Genomic DNA, 15,219 nt, shown 5'->3' with positions numbered 1-15,219 from the left:
AGTGCCTATCCCAAGCCAGGTGAGGGGCTGAATAGTTTATAGGCATTGTGAGTTTTATAGCTCTAGGATCTGCTCCTCTGCCTCTAAAGTGCTCAAAGAAGAGAGAATATGGTCTAGATGTAGGGATAGGCTGGTTTCCACATGGGCCATGCTTAAGGAAAGTTGTATCTCACCAACATCACCCAAAAGGGAAGAGATTATTATCCACAGGCACAGAAAAAAATCAGCTTCAAATCCCTTTCTCCATGGCAATTACTTTCAGGAACTTATATTCAATTTTTATTAACATTTTTCCTGTGAGGGAGTTAAGCAAATTGGAATTGGGTCCTACAGGGAGTCCGTAATTCCGTAGTAGACAGATTGGCTTCTAGGGCTAGGAAAATTTCTTTTCTTCTGCGTCCCTTTTCCTGACATGCTTTACATAATAACCAACTCATATTTCAGGATTCCCATTTGTTATATAAATGAGTTTTACTATCATTATTCTTATTAAAATAATAAGTAATACATATATATGATGTTTAAAAATGGAAACTTCCCTCTAAGCTGCAGCACTGAAGATTGGGATAGCAGAGGGTAAAGACAGGGAATTTTTTTCTTTTTCATTATATATGTTTTACTGTCTTGTTTATTCGTTCAACAAAAATTTTTAGGATAACTTCCTAAAAGTGGAGTTGTGGAGTCAGGGGTATAGGCCTTTAGATAGTTGCCAACACTACTGCTAAAATAATCGTATTAATAGTAAATAATAGTGGCAATGGTCATCACGGTCTTGGTAGTAGTGGTGGACACTTTTGTTGAGTTGCTCTCTTTTAATCCTTCCAATAAACGTATGAGGATATACCATTAATATCTCCACTTCCTAAATGAGGAAACGGAGGCTCAGAGAGAATAAGAAGCTTTCTTGGAGTTGCCCATCTAGTAAGTGGACACAATGCAGACAGCTCAACTCAGTATAAAAACTCTTAACCAACGCTCTGATTATGAGAGAAACCGTCTTTCTCTCTTTGTATGTTTTGTATGGCTTTTTGTATGCTTTTTGGCATTTGTATTTATTTCTCTGTGAAATGCACTTTAGAATCCTCTGAATATTTTTTGAATTGGTTTGTTCTTTTTTTTGTTCTTAAATATTAGTAAGAATTTTTTTGGTATATTAAGGAAATTAGCCCTTTTCTATATGAGTTGTATTTTTTCCCTAGTTTTTTAGTTTAATTTTTAATATTCTTTGCAGAACTTTTTAATTTGAAAAGAGTCAAATTTATCAAATATTTACATATATGTCCTAGATTTTGATTCATGCTAAGAAAAATCTCCATAACTCTAAGGATATATAACCTCACCAAAATTTCCTGGTAATTCTATATTTTTTTTTCATCTTGAATCTGTATGAAATTTATTTTTATAAAGAGAAAGATATGAATTCCTAATTATTTTCCCTGAGTGATTAGTCAAGTGCCTCAGTATCATTAATGAATAGTTTCTATTTTCCCATGATTTAAAATGTCATCTTTGTTATAAACTAAGTTCTTTAATGTATTTGGTATCTATTTCTGACCTTTAAAAAAATGTTTGTTCCATCCACATATTTATTTCTAGGAGATTTTAATGATTGCATTCAGAATGTCACAAAATAGCATTAATTTTACACCTAGTGAGTGTGCAAATATATGGAGAAAAAAACTTTAAACTAAATCAAAGAATCTTTCAGATCCATAATATTGAAATGAAAAGGTCTCAGTCATGAACTTGCTTAGCACCTATTGGTAAGGCACAAGTGCTTTATGTATCAGTGGGACTGCCCAAATGTTTCCTTCCATTAAAATGCGTGTGCACGCATACACACACACACACACACACACACACACACAATAATCAAACACATAGAAACCATCCATCTGTCTTAGGCATAAAACAAGCTAAAGTTTGAGCTTCTGCCTTCTAAATCTTTCAATAATTCTTGTACCAAAAGAACGAAAGCAGCATTGAAGGATTCCTCCATTATTAAAATTTTACGAATAAGACCACAGTTTACTATTCAATGAAGTCCTGGAAATAATCCAGACGCAGAGGCTGGGGGAGGCAAGGCGAAAGAAAGACAAGAAAATGAAAAAGAGAAAGGAAAGAGCCAGTATATCATCATGGCAAAAAGTTAAGTAATTTCACTTAGTGACCGACATTCAAAAACAGCCCCTCTTGTGGAACACTGATGTTACTACTTCTCATATAACAAACCATAGATATGTGAATAGATTTCTCAATAAAGGATTATACCCTGAATAGTAAAATTCCCAGGCTCAGAAAACCTTGATGCTTTATTTGGAGGACTGGATATTTAAACAGTAGTTTCTGCTAATGGCAGATAATCCCAGCTAGGCAAGCTTCTCTCTTTTACTGACCGAGTTATATGCCCAGAACCAATTAGGTGGTCTCCAGAATGGCTTCTAATTCTGTGGTTAGTTTCTAATTGTAGAAACCCAAGATGTATATGATGACCTATAAAAAGGACTTATAAAAGTGAAACTTATCAGAGACAAATACAGTCTAGCACATAGGTTTTAAAAAATCAGTTCTCTTTAATATTTATCCCTCCAGAACAAAGGAAGAGATACTCATCTGCGTGTAGCTATTTAGGCCTTGAAAAATGACTAGTGCAACTGAAGAACTAAATTTTAAATTGTATAATTTATATAATTATATAATAATTTATAATTATAAATATATAATTTAAAGTGTAAAACTGATAATTTAGTTACAAAAAATGTTTAGGTATATTTGGAACAAATTGTACGTGCATCTACTTTTCAATTGTAAAGTTTATGAAATCTAGATACAGATCAAATATTTCTTATGAAAATGTAGTTTCTGAATTGAGATATGCTGTAACTGTAAAATTCATGTGAAATTTTAAAGACAGTATGAAAAAAATACAAATATCTCAGTAATTTTGTACTGATTACATCTGCAAATAACTTTGAATATATTGGATTAAATAAAATATATTATTAATTAAATTTCACCTGTTTCTTTTTTCCCTTTTTTAACCTGGACACTAGAATATTTAAATTACACTTGTGGTTTGCATTATTATTTCTATTGGACAATGTTGTTCTGGATAGGCAATGCTCAGTTCTGGTTTCTACATTTTGGAAAGATCATCAACAATTGAAGAACATCAAAACAAGCCAGTTTAGAAAGTGAAAACCTGAAAAAATCTGTCATATATTTCCTAACAGAAAAAAGTTTAGAATTTCTATGCTAGAAAAAGGTAACCGCTTTTGAATATGTAAAAAGATGCAATATGGAAAGAATTATTTATACTCTGTCACCAGAAAGCAGACTAGGTTGGTAGATAGAAATCATACAGGAAGATCCTAACAATTAAAATTATTCAAAATATATTAGGCAGTCTTGTAAGAGAATGAATTCCCACTTCCTGGGAAAGTTAACAATAGAGGCCAACCTCACATTGAATGGGAAGTGCAACTGATTGACCTTCAAGAAACCATCAAAATCAAAAATACTGTAATCTTATCATTTTGTTTCCAACTGGCATGTATTTCTGCAGGCTAATGGATTAATATGCATTCTGAACTACACTAATTCCAAGGAGTACTCATGCGTAGTGTGAAAATGTATTCCCTAGTCAAAAAGTTGGAGAAATACTGGATAACACAAAGTTGAACAGTTTTTGCTTTTGTTTTTAATTGCAGGACTTATCAGAACCTTTAACATTTTAATTCATGTGATGAATCTCCAAAACGGGAATGGTCAGAGTTTTCAACATATATCTGGCCATGCATCACATTTTTCACAATCTCCTAAGATAAGTGAATGGGAAACACTCTTTAAAAATGCTAAAACAAATTATACATTGAGTAAATCTACAAAACATTTTGTGAAACAGCTGATGGCAAACTTCAATTCTTGACTTTTTCACTCATTTAGTCACCCATTTATTCATTTATTCCCTCACTCAGTAAACATATACTGGGCACATATTATGTTCCAAAGATTGTACTAAAAATTCAAAGATGTTTGCCTTCAAGGTACTCAGTCTGGTGAGAAGGCAGGCTTGTAAAGTGATGGCTGTAGAGCATGAGATGAGCTATAATGGAATTGAGTGATAGATGAAACAAGGACATAAAGAGACAGAGTCCCAACTGCATGTGGGAGCCAGGGGCATTCCATAGGAGAGCTATTACATTGCAACGCACAGGAAGCCCTGCATCTGCTCCTTCTAAACACAATTATTTACTTGCCTCTTTCATATATGGCTTCTTTTCTTATCTACCTTGATGTTCTTTCTAGGTTACTCCAACAGTACACAGCGCTTTGCTCTCACTGGGTACTCGATAACTATTTGCCTAGGTTGGAAAAAAAAAAAAAAACCCTACAGTAAGTCACTGGGGGAAAAGGAGAAGCTACAGAAAAATTACCACAATACACTTTTGATCTCATGACCAAAGCTTCTTCTCCATACAACTCTATTGCCATCACACAACCTTCAGTGGTTAATGCTGGCAAAATGCTTTTCTTGGATGTGACAGAGTCCATTTAGTTTGTCCATGAAAACTAATATATATACACATATATACTAGGAGAAGAGGAAGAAGAGGAACTAAATGAGGTTTTTGTGTGATTGTTATTACATTGTTTCTTAAGAATGTCATAGTAATCGACAGTTATTTTTTTTAAACCTAAACATCTATTTCCTACCATGTAAAGTGGAAATATGTGAATTACTCGGTTAAATATATCTCTGTACAGCACCCCACCAGATGATTCAGACCACACGATGATAATTACCTAGAAGTGGTTACAAGCCCAGACTTTGGAGTCAGACAAATACAGATTTAAATCTTGGTTCTGCACATTCTAGCTGCGGGACCATGAAAAATTAGTTAACTTTTCTAAACCCTTATTCCCTCAAATGCTGAAAGGGATAATAATTCCTACATGTTAAGGTTGTTGTAGGGATAAATGGGAATGTTTATAAGCCACTTAGCATAATGCGTGGCACATGGAATATGCCAGATAAATGGTAACTATTATTATTGCTAGTTGGGGTGGATAATTGCTGGAATAATTGCACAGTTTCAGTTTGCTTTGTTCTTCGTAGATAGAGCTTTGTGTGTGAGAAAAGCTGATAGATCTAAGAGAGCTTACCTTGGACAATGTAGTGAAAGAAGAAAGAAAACGTCGAAGGAGGGTACTGTGTACAGTACAGCACAGTGTTAAAAACACGAGTTCAGTCCTGAATCTTCTATTAATTAGTTGTATGACTTGGGCAAGTTGCCTATGTGTCTCATTAGCTTCCACATCGATAAAATAGAGGGGACAAGAATATTTATCTCCTAGGATAGATCCTGTCCATGGCATTAAATGAGATCATTCATCTGAAGGTCTTAGCACAGAGTCAGAAACATACTCAACAAGTATTAGTTGTTAATGGAAGGGCTGAAGAGCAAGAGAATCACAGAAATAGGATGTCTAGATTGAAGAAAGGAAAGGGAAATTGCTCCTGTAGATCATAATGCCTCTTTACATCACCCTTTACAAGTCACACAGGAAAATCATTCCAATTCACAGTACGGATTATTTAAAAATGCAATCAAATATTGTTATGCCCTTCACTGCCTGGAGACCAGACAAGTCGTGGAAGAGGGAGGGACTAAGGTGGAAGAAAGGTGCTCTTTGGGTCTTACAAAGCATCCCCAGAAGTTTTATCCTCCTCTGCTCAGGATAAAAATCCCTGCAGTCACATATCCCAAAGATTCTAATATTTTCTGAGACTCCACTGTGCCTTTATATTTTAATACCCTGACATCTGGAATCCTAAAAGTCTAATGTTTAACCATAAATACCTGCTGAGATTAAAGAGCTATAGACCAAGTCTCAATCTTTGGGGCCTATAATTGCTTGGGAAAAGAGAATGGTATTTCCCCCTCTAGCTAGAAGAAAAGACCTCTACAAGCACATATATTGGCAGACAAATTTTCTAACAACCGTTTTCTCTCTCCGTTCTGTCCTCTCATTTTCTCCCTCCCTCTCCTTCTCCCATTTTATAATACCATGTTGCTGTCATTCCCAGGGCAAATGGGAAAAAAGAGAAGCCTGGAAAACTTAAAGAAAAGACACATTTCAAGACCTAGCAACAAACAGTTGAAAACATGCTGGCTGCTCTCTGTTAGGCAGCTGAGCACACGTCTCCACACTGAAACTTGAGTTTCCCCATTATTCAGTTACAAACCACTTCATCACTCTATGTGCTCACAGTCAAATGCCAGCTTTATTTTCTTTTTCACCAACCTCATCTTTTATTTCTGATTTGAGGCTAGTCCCTTTTAAGAGCTCCATAATGGTTTATAACTTTCTTTCTCAAGAAGTGTCCAAGAAGTAACACGGTTTGAAAAATGTTTCTTACTCTTTCCTGGGAAAGAATGGGAAACTCTCACCTGCCCTGAAGGTGGATTTGGTCAGAAGTCCCAGTCAGACCACAGTACTTTGCTGGGCATGATGTTGAGGAAAGTGTGGGAAAAGCTTATCACGAGTTTATACTTTTAGTACAATGATTCAATATATAGTTTAAAAAATAAACTTAACATTGAACCCATTTTTATCCAGTGATATATTGTGAAAGTGATATGTTGAGGTCATTTAACTCACTTCAACACTGGGAAAAATAATCTGAATTTTTTAAAAAGGTTTAATATATTCTTATTATTAAAGACTTAATTTAGATTGTAAATACTCCTATGTCTTTTTAGTTAATGTTCTTTTCCCTTTCAGAAATATATCCAGTGTGTATATAAGCAAGTATGTTTATGTCTGCTGGTATTTGGCACAGAGAGCTTATTCTTGATTCTTCATGAGAAACTGAAACTGCCCACTTTTTAAATTAAAAACATTAATTGTCTTCTTAACATCCTGTCTGTTTACTTCAAAGGGGGCGTATAACTCTATAACAGTGATTCTCAAACCTTAGCACAGCAGAATCACTTGGGGAGGACATCTGTGTGTGTGTGTGTGGATGTGTACGTATGCGTGTGTGTGGGTGTGTATGTATGTGTGTATATATGTGTGTATGTGTGTGTATTTGTGTGGATGTGTGTGTGTGGATGTGTGTTTGTGTGTGTGTTAAATACAAAGGCTTGGGCTTCACACACCTATCGACTCATGCAAACGAATGTTTAATGTCCTAGGTGATTCTGATAATAAGCCAGCTTTGGGAGCCACTGTCCTAAGCACATCAAATTTACCTCCTAAATTGAAGAAGGAGAAAAAGGGCAGGAGAAGGAGGGGGTTTTATGTTTTCTTTGTTTGTTTCAAAATTTCCAGTCTATTGAGAACCAACACATTTAAAATATAATGCAAATTATCAGACAAATTAGACACACAAAATGAAAGCCCTAAGTTTTGTTCATTAGATCCAAGAGATGTACAATTACTGTCAAGTAGCTCTGGTTCTACAGGTGACATTTCTGTCATCACCTCACTGTGGACCGGCGCAGTCTGTGGGCAGCACAGGGCGGTGGACCACTCATGGAGTCCTGCGTCTGTTGGGCCCCCTCAACCCCAGCTTTCTAACTACACTGCCTACTCCCAGCCTCGCTCTCACCGTGATCCACTCACTCCACAGCAGCTTGTACGATCTTTTCAGAAAGTGAATAAAATCCTAGCACCACCTTCCAACCCCATCTTACTAAATTACTCTGGCCTATAAAGGGGCTAAGCCCTGACTACCTGCAACTACGCCCCCTCTCATTAACCATACATCACTCCTATGGGTCTCTTTTCCACCCACCCCTCAGACACTTTGAGGCCATTCTGGTATCAGAGCCCCTGCTCTGGCTGGTCCCTCTCCCCGGAAAGCTCCTCTGTCTGCTCAGAGGAGTGATTCCTTGCTCCTCATTCAGGCCTCATTGAAATTGTAACTCTATTTCTAATAGCAGCTCCCTTACACACACACACCACACCACACACTACATACACCCACACACACCTGAAGCTACCTCTCTAGCCCAAAACTCTGTTTTATTTTCTTCATACCTCTCATCACTATTGAAATATTTTTATTCATTTGTTTATAGATATAGATATATAGATATAATCTCCACTGGAACGTAAGTTTGATGAAGGCAGAAATGTTATTCACAACTATAGTTCCCATCCTTAGAAAGGCACTGGTAGACTACAGATGGTCAAATGCATTTGCTGAATGAGTGAAAATGCCAACTTCAGCACATTGCGTGAGGGTGCTCAAGGGATGCTAGCTTCCATTACACCCCCTTTCTACTTTCTATATCACGGCTAAATTGTAAAATGCCATTGAAACCAAAGCTCTGATTTCCTTCAGTCTTCTCCCAATAACATCAGTAGCCATATGTACAAAGTGGGCTGAGAGGTGATTCCATGCATTTGTAGACTGGGACAGACAGGAAATGAGTCAGAAGCCAGGGTGGAAAGGTCTAGTACTGATCTAGTCCTACCTAAATGGGATATTAATTTCAAGACTTTGTTTTTATGATTTTGGATTTTCAGATGATCAGATGCCTCCATCATCAAAAGAAATTCTCTCCAGAATAAAATGCAAATGGCTCTTAGAGGTTCTCCTGCCTGGGATTAGCTGCCTTGCACCCTGTTGCCATGCATGTTTCAAAGTTGGCTGCAAATGCGAACTTACAGATAAGTACAAAACAAAATTAACAGCTCACTTTTCTCCTGGCTACACACCCTGCATTACACAGATAGCAAAACCCACTGGCACAGTGTTCCCCATAGCTGATCCACGTGGATAATTTTTGCTCCCAACACCAGAGCATATGACAATACATTGGGACCTGTGGATATCTGTCTGAATTTTGCATGTGAACTTATATGTGCAAATAAAATTTGTATTTTTCAAATTAAAAATAAACCTCAAAGGCAATGGACTCCAAACTGTTTGTTTTAGCTAAAATGGAGAAAGGCCAAAAGGGTGTGTTAAACTCAACGCCATTTGGAATAAATATAAGAGCTGGTTCCAGAGGCCTCCATTTTCATCTTTGCTGGCTGCTTCCACTGTTTTATAGATGACCATAGATTCTTGTCTTGAAGAGGAAAAATACAAAATAGACATTTATTCTCTTAAGATTAAATTTGTGCTTTTCTCCTCTACCATATTGTGGACAGAAACTGGAAAGTAGCATAAAACTATGGTTTAAAAAATGAGAAGGGGCTTGAACTAGGGAAGGAGGGATCTATTCCCATTTTGGAAGTCAGAGGAAAACACTCCAATCCTGTTAGTACCTGGAAGGCACCATTTACTATGTACTGTCTCCTTCACGGCAAGAAGACACAGACTGTATTTGTAGTGCAATAAACAGTGGATTCTACTGTGGGAATCCTTACAGTTGGGACCTACAGCCACCTCATTTAAAATGTTATAAAGCTTTAAAACATCAGGAGTTTAAGGCAGTCCAGCCTACACACCTCCCAATATACCTTCAGCCTCCCACACGCATGCTCACAACTGTCCATATGCTGAAAGTAAGTAGCATGTAATATTGTAATACCTATCAGAGTTTTACCATTGAATCATGTTTCATAACCAAGACAAAGAGTGGAGAAAAAATAAAATATACAGCTTTTCAACCAGCAGCAAATATGCTTGTGCCTAAACAGTATATTTACACCACATGGTAATAAGCACCACCTGAGAATTCACTGAAAGAATATTATTATTCACACCTGGAGTATTTGATGGACATTTTAGAGTTCCTGTTTGCAAGAGACATTTTCAATGTCACCCCATATCTTCCCGGCATTCACCTTCACATACCAAAGATGGCTGCTACAAAAACCTACCACTCCTTTCTGAGGAAGGTTTTTCCTTCCTCAGAAGGAAACCTTCCAGGAAACGTTTTTCCTGGCCTTGGGAAAGAGCGTGATTGGCCTGTTCAGGGAAAGCCAAAGGGCTGGAGAGTTAGTGTACCCAGGAGCATCCCTCGGCCAATGAAGAGTAAGGTTTTGAAGTGTCAACATTTTAGCTTCTGCATGGCTTAGCTGGGACAACTGTGGGTCACGTCTCCAGGAGTCCCCATTTGGGGCATATTGAGTCTGAGATGCGAATTATACCTCCCAGTGGAGTCATTTGGTTATAACAGACTACAGTTCAGGGTGGAGTCTGGGCTGGAGATATAAATTCATCAGCAGTAAATGGTATTTCAACTTTGGACTTAGGAGCAAGATAGGAAGAGAAGATAGTCCTGGAATATTCAAAACTTCAAAAGAGAAAGGGAGACTAGAAAAGAAGTCTGAAAAGAGTCATCCAATGAAGTAGGAAGAAAGTTGGGAAAGTTCTTTGGATGTACTTGCAGCAGTTTCCACCTGAACAAAAATGTAAACTCAGAGTTGCGTTGTTTGTAGAAGCAGAAAGAGGATGATCTCTCCAGGGGTCCAGCTATAAAAACTGATAGCCCGATGGGCTTGTAAAAGCAAGAAGAATAAGAAGGGATTTTGATCATAGCCCCCAGGGACAATTAGAAGATGGAGAAAAGGAAGGCAAAAAGAAGGCATGCCATCTAGTCTACCACCCTTTCCAGAGTGAGGGCCTTTAGCTGGTGGAAGAGAAAGATTCAGAATCCAGGGGAACTGCTTCCAAGGCAGACACTGCGAAACGCTGAGCACAGAGAGTGCTGCTTCAGGCCCAAGAGACCAACCTAGTGAGAGGACCATTCTCTTCACCTGTGCACAGGTGGGTGTTGGGAGTCTGTACCTTTGACATGGACCACAGGCAATCTCATGGAGGGCAAAACAGTGGTATTGTGACATCCCTTAAGCACCCAACATTCCTGAGATAGAGGTGAGTTGAGCAGCTTACTGGCACAGACTCCAACTCTATTGCTCAGTTCCTCTCCAGGATATTTTGTTCCCACTGGACCACACAGCCAAACCAGCTCCGTCCCATGCTTGTTCCCTCTACTGGAGACATCGAGTTCAGATAGAACTGACCTGTGTTGAAGAAGGATCCAGTCCATTCTGCTTCAATTTTAGGAAATGCAGAAACTGGTGGAGGCAGACCCAGAGCTCTCCCATCCAGATCCTTAAAGAGATATTTTCTAGGACTTTCACAGTCAGATTCAGAGCAGACCAGTATTCCTAAATCTTTCCTGGGAAGATAGATAGAAAGCAACTCTCTCATTTCCATGATAAGCCACCAAAAGGAAACATATATTGGTAGTGCTGACGTTATGAAAAATAAATTCAATAAAATTTTATTATTACTAACGTGTTACCTAGATATGAAATAACACTCTATAGAAAATGTTATTTCCCAGTTATATGGTCAAGAAAAAAAGACAATTCTTATTAACCAAATATTCTGGATATCGAGTTATATAATCTTTACATAAATCACTAATTTTCTAAGATACAATAAAATGCCCCTAACTAATAATATTTATTAAACATGATGTGATCAATGCAATGTTCCAATGCAATGGAACTTTGGGGCCTTGCAGTATTTTAAGATTATCATTATAAATATCGATTATACTTGTACTATATAAAAACAATGTAAAAAAAGATGTTCTCATGCAATAAATATCTATTGAAAACCTACTACTTGTACGTTGGGGAATACAATGGTGATAAACATAGGCATCAGAATTTAGAGTCAAGCAGGGTATATAAAGAAGTTATTGGTTATAAATAAATAAGTTATTATTATTCAATTATAACACTGAATTATAGAGAATTTATTTTATTTCCTCTCATCTAACATTTTTAGGTATCATTAGTAATAATACTAAATATTTATTGCATGCCAACCATGTGTCGGGTATTAATAGTACAAATAATCAAATGCTAATATCATTTAGCTTTATAACTATTTCATCCCATAGGTAAGACTTGAACATAAAGAAGATTGGACAGTAGAAAAAAATGACACACAAATTGTATACCTAATAATGTTTAGGTTCCAAAAACAGTTCAGGGATGGGCATCAAAAAGAGATTGGTGTTGGGCCAAACATATAAACTTTCTAATTAGGGTGCTTTTCCTGATTCTTTTATTCCAACTAAAGAATTTTTCCCAATGTTATAGGAAAGAAAAAATAACTATTTTCCCTGCTCTGACTTTCCCACTCCCTCTTACAGCAAAAAAAAACAAAAAAAAATTCCTTGTCTAGTTTTCAGATTCTTGAATAAAACTCTCAGATCATATGTTCAAGAACAGTAGTTACGCCTGGTCTGAGAGCAAATATCTGTCTAAGCCATACGGTTCATTCTAGGGACTCCTAACAGCAGACATGGTCTCCTTCCCCACCAGTGCCTGCACAAGGACACCCAAGCCTCCTTCTGAAAACTAGTGACACCATACTCCATGGAAGGTTCAAGAATCAGGGTCAATTTTTTCCATTGATTTAGAAAACATCCCAAAGAAGTACCTCTAATAAAGATAAAACAATTAAACAATATCAATAAAACTTGCAATCCATCACTTCTGCCGCTTTTGTCTGCCAGAGGACATCACGTGGTGGATTCCAGATTCAAGGAAGAGAGAAACAGTGTCTTTCTCTTCAGTGAGAGAGATTGCAAAAATTGTATCTCAAAGGGCACAAATATAGGAGGGTAAAGAATTGGGACCAATCAATCTACCGTATTTTTCTAGAAGGACTTATTTCTATTCCCATTGATGATTTTATCCTTGTTTAAAAAACATGTTGAGGTATTTGGAGAATTACCAAACCCTTCATAAATATGGCTTACCATAAATACCAAAACCGGTACCTGGTTTGTAAAGGAGGAAAGTAGAACTTGTTTTTATCTTTGATCTTTAGCATCCTGGTCCTCTCTGCCGTTATTAGAGGCACGATCCCAGTGTCCTCTGCATTGGACAGAATGCAGACATCTAGATCATCGCTATAGCAACTCTTCACAAAACTAGAAAAGGTCACATCTGAAAAAAAATGTTTAAGGTATTACAACATTATATCATGTAAACTACCAACCACAAATACAGACTACGCAACTAAATATTCCTATACTAATGTATGTCCAGGAGTAAGTTTAAGCTACTGTCCAGGGTAGTTCCAGGAGTTTACATGAATCTTGACTTAAAATATCTTTAATTCTTGAAGACATGGACATTGTATACAAAGCAGAAGAGCATTCCAACACATTGACATCTTAAGAGCAATACTTTCCATCAAAGGTTTGATCAAAATCCAGTGAGGAGTGAGTACAATAGTACAAAAGAGAGCTGATAGAAGATTCTCTGCGTAGGTTGTAGTATAATTGGATTAAATCCTGGCTGCCCCACCAACTACTTGACAACTTCACTGAGGCACAACTTCCGCGTATCAATTTCCTCCTCTGTATGACAGGAAAAGTAACACGTACCTAAGAGATTAGGCATATAATCAAATTAAATATTTCCCTGGGAAAGCTCTTCAACAAGTATAGAGCGGTGACTTTTTAAAGAAATCACTCACTGTCATTATACACTACCATTGTGGTTATCAATGCCCAGTAGATGGTCAATTGGACAGCAAGCACCAGACGACACTGTACGCTTTTGTTGATATAATTTCAAAATGCTGTTAAAGCTTCTATGCACAGATGTATGACACTACATTGCTTGGAAACCCAAACATCCTACCTTGAAGTTTCATGATGCCTGAAATTAAATGGCCATTCCTCACTTTGTGCCATGGCTCCTGAGGCCACCGATTTGGTTCCGAGGTGAATACAGGCCACAAAATACCAACTCGACCCCCTCTGGGATTGGAAGGAGCTCGATCAGGTGATGTCACGTTGGCAGAACGAGGCTTAACTCTATCCTGAATGCAGTCAAAAGATGAGCTAGTGGCCACGATGACTGAATTCCTAACCACAATCTGTAGATTTTCACTATAACACTGTGGGGCAGAAGACACATAAACTACTGCCAAAAGGCCAATAGTATTGTCGACCAGAGTGAGGTTCTCTATTTCCATGGCATGCTCCACATGGAGCATGGCACCGTAGTCAAAGTTCTTGAAAGCCAAGAAGCCAGAGATATTGGTACAGTTGTCAAGTCCAGTCTCCTTATAGAGATGAAGGCCGTGAAGACTTGAGTGGGCCACGTTGTCAGACCAAAGGGCTTCAGGAGAGGAGCACCTGTAGCCTCGGATGTGAAAGCCAAGTCTCTCGGATCCTGCCACAACGTTGCCACGGAGATGGATGTCCTTTGCCTGATTCACTTTGATTCCTGCCACCCAAATGGGAGACCAGGCTGACTGTGTCATCAGAACCACAAGGTTATTAGAGAGAGAATAGTCCTGACCCTCCAAATCAATGCCATGGCCAGCTGTGCTAAACACTACATTGTCATTTAAAACGATCCCCTGACTGGCAGCTGCACGAATGCCCCCACCACAGCTTTGGTGCAGAGTAGAAGATATTATCCAGGATCCTGCCGACGTATCAGTGAGCTCGATGGAGGAATACAGTGGCGAGCCAAAGTTCTGAATTTCCACATTGAAAAGTTGAAGGATACCTGCAAGCAAAATGCATGTCATCAGGTACTTGCTTCTTCCCTACAAAAGGCAGGATGGGGCTTCCCTGGTGACGCAGTGGTTGAGAGTCCGCCTGCCGATGCAGGGGACACGGGTTCGTGCCCCGGTCTGGGAAGATCCCATATGCCGCGAAGCGGCTGGGCCCGTGAGCCATGGCTGCTGAGCCTGCGCGTCCGGAGCCTGCGCGTCCGGAGCCTGTGCTCCGCAATGGGAGAGGCCACAGCAGTGAGGGCCCCGCATACAGCAAAAAAAAAAAAAAAAAAAGGCAGAAGGATGGTCCATCCAATGGCATCGGGATATGCAGATTTTTCATTAAAATATGTTTATTTTCAGCACCAGAACTATATTTTACGTCATTGAGTCTCACTAACAAAATCTGAATCATTAAAAATATCACAATACTGCATGAAAATTTTCCTGTGCATTCTGAAGAGTCTGGTGATAGGATGGAGAGAGATGAAAGAAAGACAGGAGAAGGAGATAGGCTTTGGGGATGGGCACAGCTAGCTTAAAGATTCTGGGCACCTGTCTGTAGGGCTGGGTCAAGGAACTGGCTAAGAATGAAAGTAATGTGGCTTCCTGGCCACTCACCTCAAAGTCATGTCTCCTTTCAGGGACCCCATGTGAAAAGGCCACAGCCATCCCCACAAAGATATTGCATGAATGAAATGCCAACT

General features: G+C 38.3%; 1 protein-coding gene across 23 annotated transcripts in view; it reads right to left on the bottom strand.

Annotated features, from left to right (window-relative positions):
* PKHD1 (PKHD1 ciliary IPT domain containing fibrocystin/polyductin) overlaps nt 1-15,219 on the bottom strand; it is a 623,301-nt gene that overhangs the window by 281,559 nt on the left and 326,523 nt on the right. For 18 of the 23 annotated variants that reach the window (XM_029242351.1, XM_029242350.1, XM_029242348.1 and 15 more), the window contains 3 exons: nt 13,645-14,523; nt 12,753-12,942; nt 10,993-11,150 (listed from right to left, as the gene is read on the bottom strand). In XM_029242351.1, coding sequence (XP_029098184.1) covers nt 10,993-11,150; nt 12,753-12,942; nt 13,645-14,523 — 1,227 coding nt within the window. Of the gene's footprint in view, nt 1-4,285; nt 4,365-10,992; nt 11,151-12,752; nt 12,943-13,644; nt 14,524-15,219 lie in introns of those variants that run through there. The other 5 variants (XM_029242355.1, XM_029242361.1, XM_029242364.1 and 2 more) reach the window with 3 other exon arrangements.

The sequence above is a fragment of the Monodon monoceros genome, unplaced genomic scaffold (genome assembly GCF_005190385.1).
Source record: "Monodon monoceros isolate NGI ecotype Baffin Bay Population unplaced genomic scaffold, NGI_Narwhal_1 Super_Scaffold_3, whole genome shotgun sequence".
NCBI lineage: Eukaryota > Metazoa > Chordata > Mammalia > Artiodactyla > Monodontidae > Monodon > Monodon monoceros.
This window is presented reverse-complemented; position numbering and strand designations above follow the sequence as displayed.